The following is a 20,442-nucleotide window of genomic DNA, read 5'->3' on the forward strand; positions in this document are numbered from 1 at the left end:
ATCAGAGCCCTGTTGTGAAAAATAGCTTGCATCAAGAAATTTTATGTCTCACACTTTACAGCATTTAGTTAGCACCCAGTACTTTAGCAGTAGATCATGGGAACTGATACTGTCTTATAATCAACACAGTGTGTTGGATCCTGGCATGAATACACACAAATTAAGTGGCAATGTTAACCTGACCTTAACTATGGATTTTGACACTTGACGTAAGTGCACAGAACCAGAGGAGAAACAGACTTCAGATTTAAAAAGATGAAACCTTTTCCGTTTAAGTTAGTCTGGCTGATCTGCATCTTACAGTTCTGTGGCACTGTTGTCTTTTTTAAATGCTCTTTATCCAGTAGCCCATGTGTCCCATGTACTCATAAAGTCCAGTGGCTTTAGCCCAGAACTTGCAAACTTTGCCCAGTTGAGGAAGCTCTATGTGTGCAGCCGTTTGCTGAACTGCTTTGGCCTATTGAGTTTTATATTTATAATTGGGTGTTCGTAGTGAGTTGGCTTTTTAATGTACCATAAGTTTTGTTCCATTTAAGTAAATGTGAAATGTGTACTGTTTTGGGATTGTCCTGGCCCATGTCCAGACGAGCAAATGGATATCTGCTGTTCATGGCTACCTTTAACTTTTTGTAATTGGTCTTTTAAAGTTGTTACAGCTGCATTAGTCCATTAAAGGTCTGTTGTCCTTTCTAACTTGCCAGCCAAGCAAATAATCAGCAAGCAGTGGCAGTGATGTAGAGTATGCTGTGTTAGCTTCTTAAGTGGAAATCAATCCCACTTACACTACCACTGTGCCTAGTGGGATAGATTTCGAACAGACCTAGCAACTCAAGACAGGGCACCTGTGAGGTGCTGTGGGCCATCAGCAGCAGCAGAATTGTAGTCAACTACAATCTGGGCCTGGCATATCCCCACTGTACCATTGCCACCAAGCCGGGGGCCAACCGTGGCTCAATGAAGAGTGCGGAAGGGCATGCCAGAAGCCGCACCAGGCATACAAGCCGCACCAGGCATACACAAAAATGATGTGTCAACCTAGGGAAGCTACAACTCAGCGATACTTGCATACCAAACAGCGTAAGCAGCATGCGATAGACAGCGCTAAGTGATCCCACAACCAATGGATCAGACCTAAGCCCTGCAGACCTGCCACATCCAGTCATGAATGGTGGTTGACAATTAAACAACTCACTGGAGGAGGAGGCTCCACAAACATCCCCATCCTCAATGATGGAGGAACCCAGCACATCAATGCAAAAAGTAAGGCTGAAGCATTTGCAACAGTCTTTAGCCACCCTGGGCTCCTTTGGAGCATCACAGATGCCAATCTTTAGCCAATTCGATTCACTCCACATGATATCAAGAAATGGCTGAAGGCACTGGATACTGCAAAGGCTATGGGCCCTGACAATATTCTTGACAATAGTACTGAAGACTTGTGCTCCAGAACTTGCTGCGCCCCTAGCCAAGCTGTTTCAGCACAGCTACAACACGTCCATATACCCAGCAATGTGGAAAATGGTCCGGGTATGTCCCCTACACAGAAGGAATAATCTAATCCGGCCAATTACTGCTCCATCAGTCTACTTTCGATCATCAGTAAAGTGATGGAAGGGGTCGTCATCAGTGTTATCAGGTGGCACCTGCTTAGAATTAACCTGCCCACTGACATTCAGTTTGGGTCCTGCCAGGATCACTCAGCTCCTGACCTCATTATAGCCTTGGTTTAAACATGGACAAAAGAGCAGAACTCCAGAGATGAGCTGAGAGTGACTGCCCTTGACATCAAGACAGCATTTGACCAAGTGTGGCATCAAGGAGTCCTAGCAAAACTGGAGCCAATGGGCATCAGCGGGGGGAAGCCTCTACTGGTTAGGTCATACCTAGCACAAAGGAAGATGATTGTTGTTGGAGGTCAAGCATCTCAATTCCAAGACATCATTGCAGTGTCCTAGGCCCAATGATCTGTGGCTGTTTCAATGACGTTCCTTCCATCATAAGGTCAGAAGTGGGAATGTTCGCTGATGATTGCACAATGTTCAGCACCATTCACAACTCCTCATGCTGAAGTAGTCCATGTCCAAATGCAGTTAAACTTCTACTATATCCAGGCTTTGGCTGACAAGTGGCAAGTAATATTCGTGCCATACAACTGCCAGACAATGATCATCTCCAGCAAGAGAGAATCTAACCATCACCCCTTGACATTTAATGGCATTGCCATTGCTGAATCCCCCATATCAAGATCCTGGGGGTTACCATTGACCAGAAACTGAACTAGACTAGCCGTCTAGCCATATAAATACTGTGGCTACAAGAGCATGTCTGAGGCTAGGAATCCTGCGGTGAGTAACTCACCACCTGACTCCCCAAAGCCTGTCCATCATCTACAAGGCACAAGTCAGGAGTGTGATGGAATACTCTCCACTTGCCAGGTTGAGTGCAGCTCCAACAACACTCAAGAAGCTTGACACCATCCAGGACAAAGCAGCCCGCTAGACTGACACCCCATCCACAAACATTCGTTCCCTCCACCACCGACGAACAGTGGCAGCAATGTGTAGCACCTACAAGATGCACTGGAGGAACTCACTGAGGCTCCATAGACAGCACCTTCCAAACCCACGATTGCTACTATCTAGAAGGATAAAGGCAGCAAATGCATGGGAACACCACCACATGGAAGTTCTCCTACAAGCCACTCACCATCCTGACTTGGAAATGTATTGCCGATCCTTCATTGTTGCTGGGTCAAAATCCTGGAACTCCCTAACAGCCCTGTAGGTATACCTACACCAGTCACATGGACTGCAGCGGTTCAAGAAGACAGCTCACCACCACCACATCAAGGGCAATTAGGGATGGGCAGTAAATACTGACCTAGCCATTGACACCTACACCTCATGAATGAATAATAGAGAGACTTGGGGTTCCGTTGTCTACAATATGCTCATCAATACCACTGTAATGTCTTTTTTGGTCCAAAATAACAGCTGTGGTGATGTGGTGCAGATAGATGGGAGGTTCACTGCTGTTCCCAAGAGTGAGCTCCAAATCACATTCAAGTTCTGGGGGAGGGAAGTTTAGGCAATGACTAATGCCGGACTGCTCTTGTGTTGAAAGAAAAGAGAATGTGGCGTGATCTTAGTCAGTGGGGAATGAGCATAAAACGAGAGAGGTTACTTCTCAATCTCTGATGTGTTGCAGGCGGAATTGCCCTGCCAAATGACAGTAGTAACACAACTCTAAGCAGCTCTCTCAAATTGCCATGCCTCTCAGCTTTCCAACTTTGTTCATGTAAAAAATTGATTGAGGGTAGAGATGAAATCACAGACTGAGTCAGATTTTTGCTGAAACAAATGACCTGTAGAAAAAAAGTACCAAAATTTCAAGAATTTCAATGAACTTGGGATGAGGCTTATATTTCAGAGATGTCTTCGCACTTCAGTCAAAACCAGACTGACCAGTCAAAATGTGGACAGGTGGCAATTCTGTGTTCCTTGCCTGGAATTGTTAAAATGGTGGCGTTGGAATACACAATCTGAATCATTGTCACTGTTGGTCGTTTTGAAGTACAACGCAATTGTTATGCATCAAAGAACTTGAATTTTTTATTTATTTAAATGCAGAGTAAATGGTCATTTAAGCTTACTAAGATGTTACATGAAGTTGTAATTTCTGGATTAGCTTTGATGTTTATTGCTGTCTGGTAGTAGAGTCAAAAACTGATAACATCGCACTCTACTTTGTTGTTTTATCTACTCCAAAATTTTTAAATAATAGTTTGCTAATTTCTGTTTGATCCTGCAAGTAAGTTTACATAAGCAACCCCAAGGAGCTACTTAATTATCCTTCCTTGTTTTGTTCTGAAGGAGGCTAGGGCAATCTCACCATGTAAAGTAAAGGGGAGAGTCACGTTATTAGTTACTTGTACTGACTGGTCTGTATAAAAGATAAGTAGCAATTTGCAAATTTCTAACAATGTAATAGCACCTCAGTATAAGTTACCCTCACTACTGGTGATTGTATACAGAGAGTGAATGATAGCTGGGAGTGTGTAATGAGGCCAGGTGACCTGGATGCTGGAGAATGAAGTTCGATCAGTTTGCCTGGTTATCTGAACCCCTGAGTGCTTCTTTAATGCTCTGAAAATCATTGTTTACTCTCTGGAAGGATAGTGTTTTTCCAATCCTAACTGGAGCTTTGGCTTTGTATTGCAGAGGTTTGTGTGTTGCACTGCCAAGTTTTGCCATATAATTGCATGTCACGTGACAGGATGCTGTTTACAATCTTCTAGTGAGTGGACTCAGCTGACAGGAAGAGTGTTTTACTGAGATATTACACAGAGCTTAAATGTGCCTGCGCATATATATACATACATGACTCTGTTGGTTGTAGTAATCCTGCATACAGTAAGTAGTGCACCTAGTTGTTACCAGAGAGCTTATATTCTGGATATTTGCATTTTAATCTGTTTCTGCACAATCCATAAAAATTTAACACCTATCTTAATAGATTTGTTAACATTTTTATTATTATTTTATATATCTGATCAGCTATACTTCTGCAGTTGAACTGACCTAATTGATTGCTTAGCTTAATAGCTGTGTGATTCTCATAGAGATCTTCTATTGTTGAGGAATGGGTGGTGCAACATGTCAGCACATTGTCCTTTACCTCTGGGACCTGGGTTTGAATTCAGCCAAAAACGATGTAGTGAAAGTTTCCTCTTTCTGTTGACTGCAGGTGTGAAGTGAATTTGGGCACTCTTAACTCAGAGCCTGATTGTGTTGAATGCACAGAGATGTTAGTTATCCTGCAGGATTTAACATTGAACTGGCAATTTCACTGAAAGCACGTCAAAATGTGGGAAGTAATGAAGGAAAGAATCTGCATTGAGAAGTGCTCGTCCAAGGGTGAGGTTGTTGGGCTTAATAAATGGGGAGGGGGGGGGCGGGGATCTTCAGCCTTTCTGAACAGGAAGCTAGATCCACAAATAATGAATGGGCCATCTATAATTAAAACACTTCTGTGTTATGTGGAATCCTGATTAAATGCCACTTCCAGCAGGATCATTTTTCCAATAGTGTAATTCCATGTTTACTGGAATCTAACTCCAAACATTTAATGGTACTGTTACCTGCTGACATTCAAAATAATTCAGCCACTTGTAGGAGGTCAATTGCCCATAGGTAAAAATCTTTGGGGTTTTTTGCCCTGTATCTTGATTCCAGCTGTTTTGCTCTTCCACCTGGCCTGGTTTGCTCTAATTGCTTCCAACTGCACTGGTATTTCCACCCCTACAATCTGCTCCACTGTCCACTCTGAAGTTTGCAACAGACTGAAGAAGCTTTTTGAATATTTCTGGCCAAGAGAATTGGAGCATACTGCTCTCAGATTTGATCTCAATGAATTGCACTGTTTTTTTTGTTTTTACAATTCTCCAGCCCTGAAAAGTTCAGAGCTGAAGCTATCTTCAGAAAAAGTTTACACTCAGAAGGGAGCAAATAGAAAACCAACAGAAGTGAACAAATAGAAAACCAACAGAACATGCTGCCTAAGGCCTGATAGTGGGAACTAGTTAGCCATGTCGCCAGCAGACTGTGTCTTGGACATGTCTATTGTTGAAGAGGCCTTGCATTGTTTATGACCAAATTCAATGCTCCGTTGGGCACCTAAAATCGAATAGTGTTATATTCCAAGACAGAGCAGTATTGAGAGAGTTCTGCACTGTAGGTGACAGAGAGCCATTTCCAATGTGATGTTAAACCAAGACCCCATCTGTGTTCTCACGTGAATATAAAATATCCCCAGGGACTATGTTGAAAAAGAGCAGAGCAATTATCCCTGCTGTCTTTACTGCTATTTATTCATTGACAAACATCACTAAAACCATATTATCCGATAGTTATTTCATTGCTGGGTGTGGGATTTTGCTATGTTCAAATTGGCTGCCGCATTTCATACATTATACCAATGACTGAACTTCAAAATACTTCAGCTGTAAAGTGATTTGGGATGTCCTAAGGTTGTGAAAGATAAATAAGCACAAGCCTTTCTTTTCACAACACCAACCCTGATTTCAATACAGGAGAGGAAACCTGCCGCTTTTATAACTGTCCCATTCTTTACGTTTACTAATTTGTCTTTCTGCTCTTTGACCAGTTAAATATTTGCACCACTTACCTTTTCCATGGAATTAACCTAAATGAAAACAGAGCAGAGATGACATTGGAAAGGGTGGGAAGGAAACTGAAATAGAAGTGAGTGCTATCTTTAATATTAACAGGTTGTTTCAGACTTGCCTCTGCAACATAACTAGTGACGAGTTGACATTGCCTGCAGTTAGCATTACTGTGTTCTACAGTCCGTTTGGAACAATCCTTCCAAGTCCAAAAGCCCTTAATCCTGTTTCACTGACTTCACTCCTGTTCTCTCTAGGGTTCGGTGAAGGACCAGCTGAAAGCATACGGAGCACTGACGGAGAATGTGACCCGAAAATATACCAGGCAGATTCTGGAGGGAGTGTCCTACCTGCACAGTAACATGATTGTACACCGGGATATAAAGGGTGAGAGTGCCACTGGGATTTCTTTTCATTCCAAGAGTCAAGTACTTTGATGTAGGACTGGAGTCATATATTGGGCAACGGTGAAGGTTCCCTTCCCTAAAAGGCATGAGTGAACCAGTTGGCATTTTTTACAACAGCCTGACATTCATGGTCATTTTTGCTGAGACCAGCTTTGTACTTCTATTTTTGTTAAACCACAATCAAGTTCTCATGGTGCTGTGGTGTGCAGTGTGCTGTACATGTTACTTGCCACAGAGCATGGCACTACCTCTGTGTCCCTGAATATTTATTACATTTAACAGATTACACTGTTTGATTGCAAGCTTGTTTTCCCATTGCTCTTTTCTGGAGGTTGTTGATCCTTGTTAATGAGTATGATCTGATGATGGCACAGACATTAAATATCTGTCACCAAGCAAACTTGTTACATTATTAATTATCTCCAACATTTAACTTATGGATAAAAGCAAAAAAACTGCAGATGCTGGAAATCCAAAACAAAAACAAAAATACCTGGAAAAACTCAGCAGGTCTGACAGCACCTGCGGAGAGGAATAGTTAACTTATGGACTTTTGTAGCTATGATCCTTCTGTGACTGGTCAGTGGCCCTTTTCTCTCCATCCCCCTTATTTCCATCATGCTGAGGAGCTTATACAACCAAAAGACAGTGGCCCTTTCCATAAAGGAACATTGCTGAAAGGAAGCCCAGTACTTTGCCATCACAGTCACCAACATTTTTTCTATTTTCCACTGTTTAACATTTCTTTTCAGCATGTCCAGATCCTCCATAGAATGAATTTTTTGATTATGTAGCTGACCAAATTCTCGTGTCTGAGGTAAATTAATCCTCGCGCTGGTTTGACAGATCTGATACTATTGCGGCAACAGTGGACTGGAAAATGGATCCTAACTGTGACCATTGAAAAACAGCTTTGCCTGCCACAGACTGAGGCAAGGTTACTGACATGAGTACTATTCTGTAGCAACCTACAATAAACTCATCCCTTCGATTTTCATTATTGCTGCTAGATGATGGAATTGCCTGAATTTTGTTGTGGGAAATGCATAATATTTTTCTGTTGGAATAAGTGCTCCCCCCAATTTACTGCAGCAGCTCCCTAACACTGTCTGAAGGGTACAAAAGGTGAGGCAATTGAAAGAAAATTCTGCAAAATCCCTTTGTTGCAAATCAGGCTTGATAAAAACACAATTGAGAAGGAACAATTTAATTGTTTGTGATCTATTTGAGTCCATTCAATGAATGGTGATTTCGGTTTTATATTAAGTGTTGTGATTCTCTGTCTCCTTCCCCTTGCAACCTGACTCGGAGCCAGTCAGGAAATGTTTAATCATTTGGAAGTGACACTGCAATGCTCAGTTTTGTGTTATACTGTGACGCACGTTATTTGGCGAGCTTGGCTTCTAGGAAGGGGTTTCTTGGAATCTGAATGGCTGAAGATTATTATTGAAATATGATGGTGCTGTTTTGTTGTTGTCGCTGAGAACACCTGACAGAGCTAAACCATATAGATCAGTAGATCCACTGCCTCTATTTAGTTCGCTGACCTCAGATAAGCAGTGATTGGGGCACTATGTATAATTTCAGCCCTCTTGCATTGCAGAGAGTTGTATCACCCAGGATTTGCACTTCTGGTCTCTATTCAGTGCCTACTACTTAGAAAATGTGCCCTTCATAGATGGCAAAGGAGGACACTACAGGATTCGTTTGAGATTTTCCTCTTCAGCACACCCTTACCGTTGCTAAATATTCTCTCACCACTTGGCTGTTTTGAAGAATGGGCCCTTGGATGAGTAATCACAGGGCTCGCAGACACCAGTAGAACCTTGGCTCATCACGAGTTAGCACTTTCAGGAGAAAAGTAAATGGTTTAAACAAAAATCAGAAGTGCAGCCAAGATCATTTGACAGCCTTGTTCAGATGGTGCTTTCTCTTTGAGGGCCATTAATTGAGGCAGGAACAGGGCACATTAAACACCCAGTGATATGACCAGGAGTGGAAGCAAGTATGTGAATATGATCTGGAAAGTTTGGGCTTTACATGTTGTGATGGTGGAGATGCCTTGATAAGACAATGCATTAAGATGTCTTCTGCAGCGTTTTAATTGGATTCAAATGCTGAATTATTCAATTTGGTGATCTACAGTGGTACATTAGCCTGAACAGATATACAACAGTCACATTAGCCAGATGGACCTTTGTGCATCACAAGGCAACGTCAGTAGCCGCTTACCTTGTCTCAGTCTATCTTGTCTGAAGGTTGCGGGGAGATGAGCAGGTGCAGAACATCTCATTTGGTGGAGAGTGTGTTGGAGGAGGCAGAGACTATCCAGGGTGACTGTCTAGCTGGAGGAAGATGCTGGGCAGTGAGAATGACCCAACCAGAGGGGGGCATGGAACAGAACCATGCAGACAGTCCCAGCTGGAGGAGATTTAGAGCAATAAGATTGTCAAAGTTGCGGAGGCCATGGGCTTGTCATTGTCTTGGGGGGGATGGGAAATGTGTTCCACCCATCTTGCCCTTCTGATGATTAGTGTAAACTTCTGGAGGAAGAAACCAATCTTAACAAATAACCTTTTATTTAAAAGAAATACTTGTTGCCCTGTGTTTAGGCATTGCTGGACTACAAGCAAAAGAAAACAGCGCTCTCTGCATTGATTTCTCTGTGTTCAGCAGGAAGATTTTGGGAGGGTGGAAGGAAGGGAGGCAGACAAAGGTTTCATTTTCAAATGTACAAGTCAAAATGATGTGATCTCAGGATAAGACTGACTTGAGAGGGGATGGGATCCTGGGGTAGTGTTTAAATTTGGCAGTGGACTTAGCAGGGAAAAAATGCTCAGGTGAGTTTGAACTATTTGTGAAGAGTATGGTGAAATGGCTCTAGAAGGAGTCTAGCACTGCCCCAGACACTGTGTAGAAAGGCTTTGGGAAGTCGGCAAAGTGGAGCAACAAGGTTAATTCCTGAGATATTGTGCATTTCCTGACTTGGAAGTCTTGTCTAATGAAACAAAACTCATAACCCTTAAAACTGACGGTAGGAAAGATATGTGCACAGAGAATTCCTGACCCCTCCACCTTTAGTGTGGAGGAAGTAGGGGTCGTGCAGCAGTGTTGTTGACTGTTAAATATAAGGCCATGCAGTATAGTGTCACTGCTAACACCCTGCCACTGTGCTTGGTGTTAACCTCAACCAACAAAACAAACCCATTGATTTTAAGCATTGCTGTAAAGGGCGGGCATGAGGGCACCACTTGTTTCCTTTACCACATTTTATACATGAACTGTTGAGTATCTAAAGAATACACTTGCATTTATATGGCATCCTCAGAATTTCCCAATGAATTAATTTTCATGTGTAGTCAGTGCTATTTAGGCAAATACAGCAGCCAGACTTCTCTCAGCCAGACCTTCTGAATGTCTTGAGCTCTTTTCTCCTTCCTGTTACCTGGGCGAGGCATGTTTTCTTTCTCCCTGCTTGGCTACTTTGCCCCCAGTCCCCATTACTACTCGTCTGCCACCCTACTCAACTGCTGAAATTCCAGGCTTGAAACTGCCTTGAATAAGCCCCTGGATACCCTCAGTATTGTCTAAAGGGCCCAGCAAGACTTTCACTGTTGCCTCTTTACAGGCAACAATCCCAACTGTCCCATCTTCCTCTCTTGCCAACCTTCACATTGGGGCTAACATCACCAGCCACCTGTCTGTCTTGCTCAACCCACCCAGCACTGCTCCCATAGATGCTGTCAATGAATCAACCAGCACCACACCATCTGCATTTCCCTCAAATTGTTCATTTGTGAACAAGCCCCTTGCCATTCATTGACATCCTGACTTTGACTGAAACTTGGCTCATGGATGGCATCATTGTGCTCCTTACTGAGTCGCCCCTACCTGTTGCTTTGGCCCGTATCACCTATTCCTCTCACTTCCCTCTCCTCTGGGTGCCTCATCTTATTCTACACTCTTTACCTCTCTTAAAATGCTTGTTACCCCCTCCCCTCAGGGTTCACTGCCCTCCTATCTAAATTTATCCCCCTGTTTAAGTCGTCCTAGTCTTATTCACAGTCAAATATGTCATTTGCTGTATGCTCTCTTGTGGTCTGATGAGGCCATCTCCAACCATTTCCTGCATCTTGCTTACCCACGTCCCCTATTACTATCCACTTCTATTGCATCCTCCTTTGGGGGGGGTAAAATCCTTCCCCATGAGGCACTTGCATTTCAACTGTTTAACCTTTGGCTTCCCATTCACTGTTATACCTCTGCAGCTGTCAGTTTGCTCAACCATTCCCTCATTTTCATCCTTGCCTTTGCCATCATAAAATCGCTACTGCCTCCCATCCTGGTTGTTCTCATTGGTTTGTCCCTCATCCTTGTTCCGTCAAGGGATGCACTTATCAGTGTATGATGCATAACCAGCTTAGCCAACTGGTTAGACCACCACCAGATCTTCCTGACCTCGCTCCCTTTTGCCAAAATCTCTCAGCTCCAGGATCCTCCTAGGAAGGAGTTTCTTTTCTCCATTACCATCTATTTCCTTAAAATCTTCTCCCATGCCTCCCCCACCCTTGCCTCTAACAATTGAGAGAAGCCCATGAATTTATTTCTTACCAAGTTAGAAACCATCCATTTAGCACTCTCTGTTGTTTCCCCTTTCCCCACTGTGCCAAAACTTCCCTCAGGCTCGCCCTTACCACATCTGAACCTCCATCTCTCATTTCTCTCCCTTTTCCTCCATGTCTTCTTCAAGCTCACTGACCATAAGGACCTTTTCCTGTTCCCTCAAACCCATTCCTACTAAACTCCTGACTGCTGAATTTCCCCTCCCTCCATATTAACTGACATTGTAAATGGTTCCCTTTCCTCAAGCATTGACCCTTTCTCCTCCAATCTCTTTCTGAAATGCCTCTGACATTTAAAGCTTTTGCATTTCGAACCCCCATTTCTAAACCCTTGAACATGCTGCCTCCAAATCTTTGTTTATCACTGTTGCAGCACTCTATTTGAATCTCTCCAAACTGGTTTCTGCTCCTCCCACAGCACTGACAAAAAAAACATTCTCCGTTCCTGTCACCGTGGTGGGATTTCCCGCCTGATCCTCTTTGTAGCTATCGACACAATCAACCACAGTGCATTTCTGTAATGCCTTCCCTCCATTATTTAGCTAAACGGGACTACCCTTGCTTGGTTCTGCTCTCCATTCTCTTACCTTTTCGTACCTATATCACCTCCAGTTATGAGCCCCTTGCCCCAATAACTTTGGGTTCCCGTGACTCTGACTTCTTGTGTGCCCCTGCCCCCCACAACTGCCTCTCCATCCCACCCTTGGCAGCCATGACTTCGGCCGCCTATATCCCATGCTCTGAAATTCGTTTCCCACACCCTTCTTTGCCTCCCTTTTCCACTTTTAAGACCAATCCTTAACCTCCTGACATTTCCTTTGATTTTGAGTCCATTTTACTACTGTGGCATGCTTTGTAAGTTTTTTCGAATGTATGTTAAAGGTGCTGTATGAATGTAAGTTGTGTGTACATCTTTACATTTATTCTAGGCCTTTCTCGTGTTGGTTGGGAAAGGGATGTTGGCCATGATATCTGAAAAATATTGTACTGCACTGAAACATGCTAGATAGTGTACTGCAGTGAAGCATTATTCTATCAGCTTTTCTCCTGACCAGCTAGTCTGATGCTGTGATCCTTCTCCCTCCCCATTAAACTAAATGGAGAAGCTCCAGAATTCAGCCAGACCGAGGTTAGTTATGTTGCCCATGGTGATTTCCTTTGGCCCCTCCAAAAAGATGTGTCTGCCCTTGACTTGATGTCTCCCCCTGAATAACACAGCTGAGGTAGGGAGTTGATGAGAGAGTGAGCCTACATCAGTCCATTGTGTATAGCCTGCCTGTCAAGGTGCTGCTGTTTATCTCGAGTAGTTAAGTTTTTTTCTCTGCCTGTGGTTTTCTTTACCCCTACAAATCTGTTCATTCGCATTCCAGGAGCCAACATATTGCGAGACTCTGCAGGGAATGTGAAGTTGGGCGACTTCGGAGCAAGCAAACGGCTGCAGACAATATGCATGTCGGGAACTGGGATCCGCTCGGTCACTGGGACACCATATTGGATGAGCCCAGAGGTCATCAGCGGTGAAGGCTACGGAAGGAAAGCAGATGTTTGGTAAGAGTATATATCCTTGCTGCCTGCCTGTTTCAGAAGCCAAATACAGCATTAAACAACACTTAATACTTTTTGGGCAGTAAATATGTGTAACTCTGCCCTTCCATGTACCACCTAGCCAGGAACCCATGTCATAGACTCTCAGAATCATTATAGAACTGAAGGAGGCCAATCAGCCTGAGTCCAAGTTGACAAAAACAGCAGCAAATAGGGTCAAAGGGGGATAAAATGGTATAAAGGCAAAATTAATGGCTCTTTCCTTAAATGTATGTAGTATTCGGAACAAAATAAATAAACTAACGGCACAAATAGAGGTTAATGGGTATGATCTTATAGCCATTACGGAGGCATATTTACAAGGAGATCAAAGCTGGGGACTAAATATTCAGGGGCATGTGACTTTTCGAAAGGGCAGGCAGGAGGGAAAGAGTGGTGGGGCAGTTTTGTTAGTACAAGGTGGAATAAGTGCGATAGCAAGAAATGATCTTGGATCAGAAGATGTAGAATCCATGTGGGTGGAGGTAAGAAATAACAAGGGAAAGAAGACACTGGTGGGAGCTGTCTAAAGGCCCCCAAACAGAAGCTATAATGTTGGACAGAGAATAAATCAGGAGATAATGAGGGCATGTAAAAAAAGGCAGTACATAATGGGTGACTTTAATCTTCATGTAGATTGGGAAAATCAAATTAGCAAGAACTCATAGTGTATTCGGGACAGTTTCCTAGAACAATATGTTGTGGATCCAGGGATCAGGCTATTTTGGATTTGGTAATGTATAATGAGGTAGGTTTAATAAATGATCTCAGAGTAAAATATCCCCTCGGAAACAGCAACCATAACATGGTAGAATCTAGCATTCAGTTTGAGAGTGAGAAAGTTGGGTCAGAAACAAGTGTGCTGAACTTAAATAAGGGTAGTTACAAAGGAATGAGGGCAGAGTTAGCTGGAGTGGACTGGGAAAGGCGTTTAACAGAAAAGATGGTTGATAAACAATGGCAGATGTTTAAGAAAGTAGTTCATGACTCACAACAAAAATATATTTCAGGAAGGAGGAAGGATTCTAGGAAGGGGATAAACCAACTGTGGTTAACCAAGGAAATTAAGGATAGTATCAAATTGAAAGATAAAGCATAGAATGTGGCAAAGATTAGCGGTAAGCCAGAGGATTGGGAAAGTTTTAAAAACCAACAAAAGCTGACCAAAAAAAAGGGAGAAAATAAACTTTGAGGGTAAATTAGCAATTAATATAAGAACGGACAGTAAGAGCTTCGTTAAATATATAAAAAGGAAGAGAGAAGTTAAAGTGAGCATAGGCCCCTTAGAGAATGAGGCTGGGGAAATAATAATTGAGAACCAGGAAATGGCAGAGGAGTTGAATAAATACTTTGCATCAGTCTTCACAGTAGAAGACACTAATAGCATTCCAAAATAACTAAATAATCAAGGGGCAAGAGGGGGAGGAAATAAATACAACAACTATCACTAGAGAAAAAGTACTAGGGAAACTAATGGGGCTAAAGACCGATTAGTCCCCTGGACCTGATGGGTTGTGAACTAGAATATCAAAGGACGTAGCTACAGAGATAGTGGATGCACTAGTAGTAATCTTCCAAGAATCCTTAGATTCTGGATAAGTCCCAGAGGATTGGACAGCTGCCTATGTAACATCCTTATTCAGAAAGGGAGGGAGACAAAAAACAGGTAACTATAGGCTAGTTACCGTAACATCCGTCATTGGGAAAATGTTGGAATCTATTATAAAGGATGTAATAGCGGAGCATTTAGAAATGCATAAATAATCAAGCAGAGTCAGCATGGCTTCATGAAGGGGAAATCATGCCTGACAAATGTATTAGAGTTCTTTCAGTAGGTAACAAGCAGGATAGATAAAGGGGAACCAGTAGATGTAATATGTTTGGATTTCCAAAAGGTGTTCAACAAAGGTCCCGTACATAAGGCTGTTTAATAAGATTTGAGCCCATGCTGTTGGGTGTAGTGTATTAGCCTGGATAGGAGATTGGCTAACTAATAGAAGATAGAGAGTTGGGATAAAGGGGAATTTTCAGGATGGCAACCTGTAAGTAGTGGAGTGCCACAGGGGTCAGTGCTGGGGCCACACTTATTTACAATATATATTAATGACTTGGATGAGGGAAGTGAATGTACTATCACCAAGTTTGCGGAAGACACAAAAATAGGTGGGAAGGCAAGTGGTGAGCATGACACGCACAGTCTCCAGAGGGATCTGGAAAGGTTAAGTGGGTGGGCAAAAACTTGGCAGAGTGAATATAATGTGGGAAAATGTGAGGTTATGCACTTTGGCAGGAAGAATAGAGGAGCTGAATGTTATTTAAATGGAGAAAGACGGCAGAAAACTGCAGCACAGAGGGATTTGGTGGTCCTCGTGCATGAATCACAAAAAGTTAGCATACAAGTTCAGCAGGTAATAGGGGAGGCAAATGGAATATTGGCCTTTATTTCAAAGGGAATGGAGCATAAAAATAGGGAAGTCTTGCTAAAACTATACAAGGCACTATTTAGACGACACCTGGAATACTGTGAACAGTTTTGGTCCCCTTATCTAAGGAAAGATATACTGGCATTGGAGGCAGTTCAGAGAAGGTTCACTAGGTTGATTCCAGGTATGGAGGGATTTTCTTATGAGGAGCGGTTGAGTAAGTTGGGCCTGTACTCATTGGAGTTTAGAAGAATGAGAGGAGACCTTATTGAAACACACAAGATTCTTAGTGGGCTTGACAGGGTAGATGCTGAGAGGTTGTTTCCCCTTGTGGGAGAATCTAAGGCCAGAGGGCATAATCTCAGAGTAAGGGGTTGCCCATTTAAGACAGAGATGAGGAATTTCTTCTCTGACGGTAGTGAATCTGTGCAATTCTTTACTGCAGAGGGCTGTAGAGGCTGCTTCGTTGAGTATATTCAAGGCTGAGGTGGACAGATTTTTAATCAGTAAGGGAGTCGAGGGTTATGAGGAGAAGGCAGGAAAGTGGAGTTGTGGTTTATCAGATCAGCCATGATCTCATTGAATGGTGGAGCAGACTCAATGGGCCGAATGGCCTACTTCAGTCTTTTGGCCTTTTGGACTCTGTAGGGCAATCCGATCAGTCCCATTCCCTTTCCCTATCCCCATAGCCCTGCAAGTTTATTTCCCTCAAGCGCCCATTCAGTTTTCTTTCAAAATCATTTGATTTTCTCTGCTTTCACCACCCCTGTAAGCAGCAGCTTCCATGTCATTGCAACTTGCTATGTAAAAAAAAAGTTCTTCCTCACACCCCACCTGCATCTCTTGTCCAAAACCTTAAATCTGTGTCTCCAAGTCTTCGTATCACTAGCTAATGGGAACAGTTTTTCTTCGTCTACCTTATCCAAACTTGTCATAATTTTGTACACCACTAACAAATCCCCTGCAATACCCTTTGCTCTGAGGAGAACATCCCAGTTTCTCCAACTGAACCTTGTGGCTCATCCTTCATCCCTGAAACCATTCTGGTAAGTCTCATGGGCCCTCACATCCTTTTCAAAGTGTAGTGACCAGAACTGGGTGCAATGCTTGAAATGTGACCTAATCAGAGCCTTATAAAGTTTCCCTGCTTTTCTATGCAATGCCTCCATTTATTAAGCCCAGGATCCCTTATGCTTTGCTAACTACTATCTCAATATGTCCTGCCAATTTCAAAGATCTATATACATTAACACCCAGGTCCTTCTGTTTCTGCACACCCTTTAGTCTCATCTGCCAAATGCATCACCCCACACTTGTCTGTATTCATTTCCATCTATCAATTGTCTGCTCATTCTGGTAACCTATCTATGTCCTGATTTTAAAACACAGGAGCGTAAAAAGTCATGGATGTGAAAAGGCTTTTTGGTCCACTGAAATTCCCTCTAGTATTCCATCTCTGCCAGCCCTGGCATCCATCTGCAACTTGTACTGTCTGAGTTGGCAACCTTGGCTCAATGGTAGCACTCTCATGTCTCAGATCAGAGAGTGGTATGTGTGGTTCAAAGATTGGTGTTGGAGGAATGGATTTCAATTCTTGGGGCACTGGCACCAGTACTGGGGAAAGAGGGAGCTATACCATTGGGATGAGCTTCAGTTGAACAAACCTGGGACTAGTGTCCTGGCAAATCATATAATGAAGGATGCAGAGAAGGCTTTAAATGAAGTAATTGGACGGGGAGGGCTCACATGAGGGGAGATGTAGGAAGTGAACGAGAAAGGACAAGGTAAAAGTGCAGGCTAGCGATGTGGGTAATGATAACCAGAGTGTGACAGGAAGAGATGGATTAAACAAACATAAGAGTGCACTAGCAAATAGGTTCAGAGTAGGGAACAGTGGTAAAAAGGCAGAATCAAATGAATGGAGTGCCTCAACTATTCCGTACTCTATTAAATTGATATTAATGTCTTGGATGAAGAGACCAAGCATACAGTAGCCAAATTTGCTGGCAATACTAAGATAGGCAGGGGGAAAGCAAGTTGTGAGGAGGACATGGAGATATGGATAGATTAAGAAAATGGGCAAAAATTTGGCAGATATACTATGTGGGAAAATGTAAGGTTGCCCACTTGGTGGGAAGAACAGAAAAGCAGAATATTTAAATAGAGAGAGAGGCAGCACAATGCTGAGGTACAGAAGAATCTTAGTGCCCTTGTACATGAATCACAAATAAGTTAACATGCAGGTACAGCAAGTCATTAAAAAAGCAACTATAATGTTGGCCTCTATTGCAAGGGGGATGGAGTATAAAAGTAGGGAAGTCTTGTCAAAGCTACAGGGCATTGGTGAGACCACACCTAGAGTAAACCTTAGGTCTTTTATTTGAAGAGGGATATATTTGCATTGAAGGTAGTTCAGAGAAGGTTCACTAGGTTGATTCCTAGAATGAAAGTGTTGTCTTTTGAGGAAGGGATGAATAGGTTGGACCTGTACTCATTTAGAGTTTGGAAGAATGAGGGGTAATCTTATTGAACCATAAGGTTCTGAGCTGGCTTGAAAAGGTTGATGCTGAGCTGATGTTTCCCCTCGTGGGGGAATGTAGAACTGGTGGCACAGTTTCAAAATAAGGGGTTTCTCGTTAAGCAGATACAAGACGGAATTTCTTCTGAGGATATTAGTCTTTTGGAATTCTCTACCGCAGAGAGCAGTGGAGGAGGCTGGGTCATTGAATAGATTCAAGGCTGAGTTAGATAGATTTTTGATCTACAGAGGAATCAAGTGCTATTGGAGCAGGCAGGAAAGTGGAGCCAACTCCACAATCAGATCAGCCATGTTAAGATTGAATGCCTGAGCAGGCTCAGTGGGCCAAATGGCTTACCCTTTTTTCTATTGTTCTTTTGTTCTGAGTCAGAAAGTTGAGAGTTCAACTCACATCGAGATTTGACAACATAATCTAGCCTGTCACTCAATTGCAATACTAAGGGAGTGCTGCAGTATCACAGGTGCCAACATAAGATGAGACATTCAATCAAAGGTATGTTAAAAGATCACATGACACCATTTGAAGAGCAGAAAAGCTTTCCAGTTCTCTGGGTGACATTTTCAATCTATGACATTAAAAGAAAATTGAGATTTCCTTTCTTAAAACCTCGACTTCCCACTTATCCATCTAAACAGATTAAGAATGTGTCTGCAGAGGCACAGTTACAGATTATGATGAAAGAGTATAGCTAAGCTGAATGACGTACACGTTGCTTCATGCTATTGATTGGCTTGTGTCCTTCCCTCTACCCATTTCACGATCCCAGAGATTGTGGGAGAGGAGATTTATGTAAAAGCTGCAGGAATGTTTGAAGGCTTTCTGATCTTTGGTTAATATTGTTCAACTTTCCTGATGGAAGGGCTGTTTATTTAAGCCAATGATTTGGAACATCTTAGGCTTTCAATATATTTTGCAAAATATGTGGCATGTAGGTTTCAGATTAATTTAATCAGACATAAAAGAACAGAACTCAATGGATAAAGGTGTCACCTGGTATAATAAAAGCAAAATACTGTGGAGTTGGAGATCTGAAATAAAAACAGTGCTGGAAAAACTCAACAAGTCTGGCAGCATTTGTGGAGAGGGAAAGAGTTAATGTTTTGAGTTAAATATGACTCTTCTTTGGAATAGAAGAAGTCATTTTCAACTCGACATTAACTCTGTCTCTCTGTTCATAGATGCTGCCAGACCTGAGACCTGAGTTTTCCTGACAATTTCTGCTTTTACTTCATCGTCTGGTGTATCGCTGAATTGTACAAACCAGATCAATGGGCATCCGTGTACCTGGGCTATCAAAGCGCCAATAAAATCAGCTGCATGGCCTATTCTTGCTCATTACCCAGCGATCACTACTGGAATGTGCAAATGTGTGGGCACTCAGCAAGGATTAATGTGGCTCTGTGATACCTTCTGCGATTGGATGTGGTGGCGATACCCTCTGTGATTGGATATGTCAGTACCCAATTTCTCAATTCACACATGAACAATTACCACTTGAGTGATGTATTGAACATGACCAAATATTTGATCTTGTTGGTCTGCCCCAGTTAATTTGGTTCTGTTTTCCAGAGTTAAAGCGCCACCTAAAGGAAAGTCTGGTCAAACTGCAATCAAGCAGAGCTCAGCTGTTGTTTAGATTCATAATCTCAAACTGTTCCTTGTATTTAGTGCATATAATATAAATGATGCACAAGATAGTTTTAAATATTATCCAGCTAGGTAATGGATCCTGCACCCACTATCTGCTTTAGCAGCACACAATTTCTGCTTTCTGTGACTCAGTTGATAGCACTCATGCCTCTAAGTCAGAAGGTTGTGGGGTGCTGTCCCACTCTAGACTTAAGCACAAAAATCAAGGCTGGCACTTTAGTGCAATACTGAGGGAGCGCTGTCCTGTTGGGCGTACCATAGCTCAGATGAGACGTTCAACTGAGGCCCTGCTTGCTCTTGCAAGTGGACATAAAAGATCCCAAGAAGAGCAGGGGAGCTGTCCCGACCAATATTTATCCCTTAATCAACATCACAAAAACAGATTACCTGGACATTGTCACGTTGCTGCTTAGGGAGTAGCTGTGTGAAAATTGGCTGCTTGTTTCTTACATTTCAGCAGTGACTTAAAAGTACTTAGTTGGCTGTAAAGCATTTTGTGGTGACCTTAAATCATGATAGGTGCTGAATAAATGCAAGTCTTTTTCTGCAGTTAAAGAAAGACTTGCATTTATGTGCAAGTGGGACTTGAACCCATGACTTCTGATACAGAGGCAGGAGTGCTATCTACTGAGGGACAGTTGGCAGAAGCTGAATAATGAGTCTATATGCTGCATTATATTTGTCTCAGTGCAGCCTTGTGTGTAACAACTTATTTCATTACCAGGCAGCTCCTAGATTTTAATGAAATCAGAAATTGACAATAGTTGGTATGACCCTTGCACAAGTGTTTAGAAGAGGCATTCAACTTATCCAGCCTTTAGGTTTGATTTTGACTTGCACTGTGCTATGTGTTGGATGCACATCGCCATAGCATCAGTCCCATATCAGTCCCAATAACTTTGCTACAAGGCTCTGCAGTGATACGGGATGCAGTGGGAGTGCCTGATGCTGAGTTCAGCACCTTCCCGACTTCAACACTCAGCGGATGCTTGCTGGCCATATAAATTGAATTGCCTCGATTCATACCTTCAA

The 20,442-nt window shown here is 42.7% G+C and overlaps 1 protein-coding gene across 1 annotated transcript in view; it reads left to right on the forward strand.

Moving 5' to 3' along the window:
- The window catches only part of map3k3 (mitogen-activated protein kinase kinase kinase 3), a 126,042-nt gene that overhangs the window by 99,815 nt on the left and 5,785 nt on the right, over positions 1-20,442 (forward strand). The window contains exons 15-16 of the mRNA XM_078529842.1: positions 6,442-6,571; positions 12,584-12,761. Of these exons, the coding sequence (XP_078385968.1) occupies positions 6,442-6,571; positions 12,584-12,761 (308 nt within the window). The remainder of the gene's footprint in view (positions 1-6,441; positions 6,572-12,583; positions 12,762-20,442) is intronic.

The sequence above is a fragment of the Cetorhinus maximus genome, chromosome 25 (genome assembly GCF_964194155.1).
Source record: "Cetorhinus maximus chromosome 25, sCetMax3.hap1.1, whole genome shotgun sequence".
Taxonomy (NCBI): domain Eukaryota; kingdom Metazoa; phylum Chordata; class Chondrichthyes; order Lamniformes; family Cetorhinidae; genus Cetorhinus; species Cetorhinus maximus.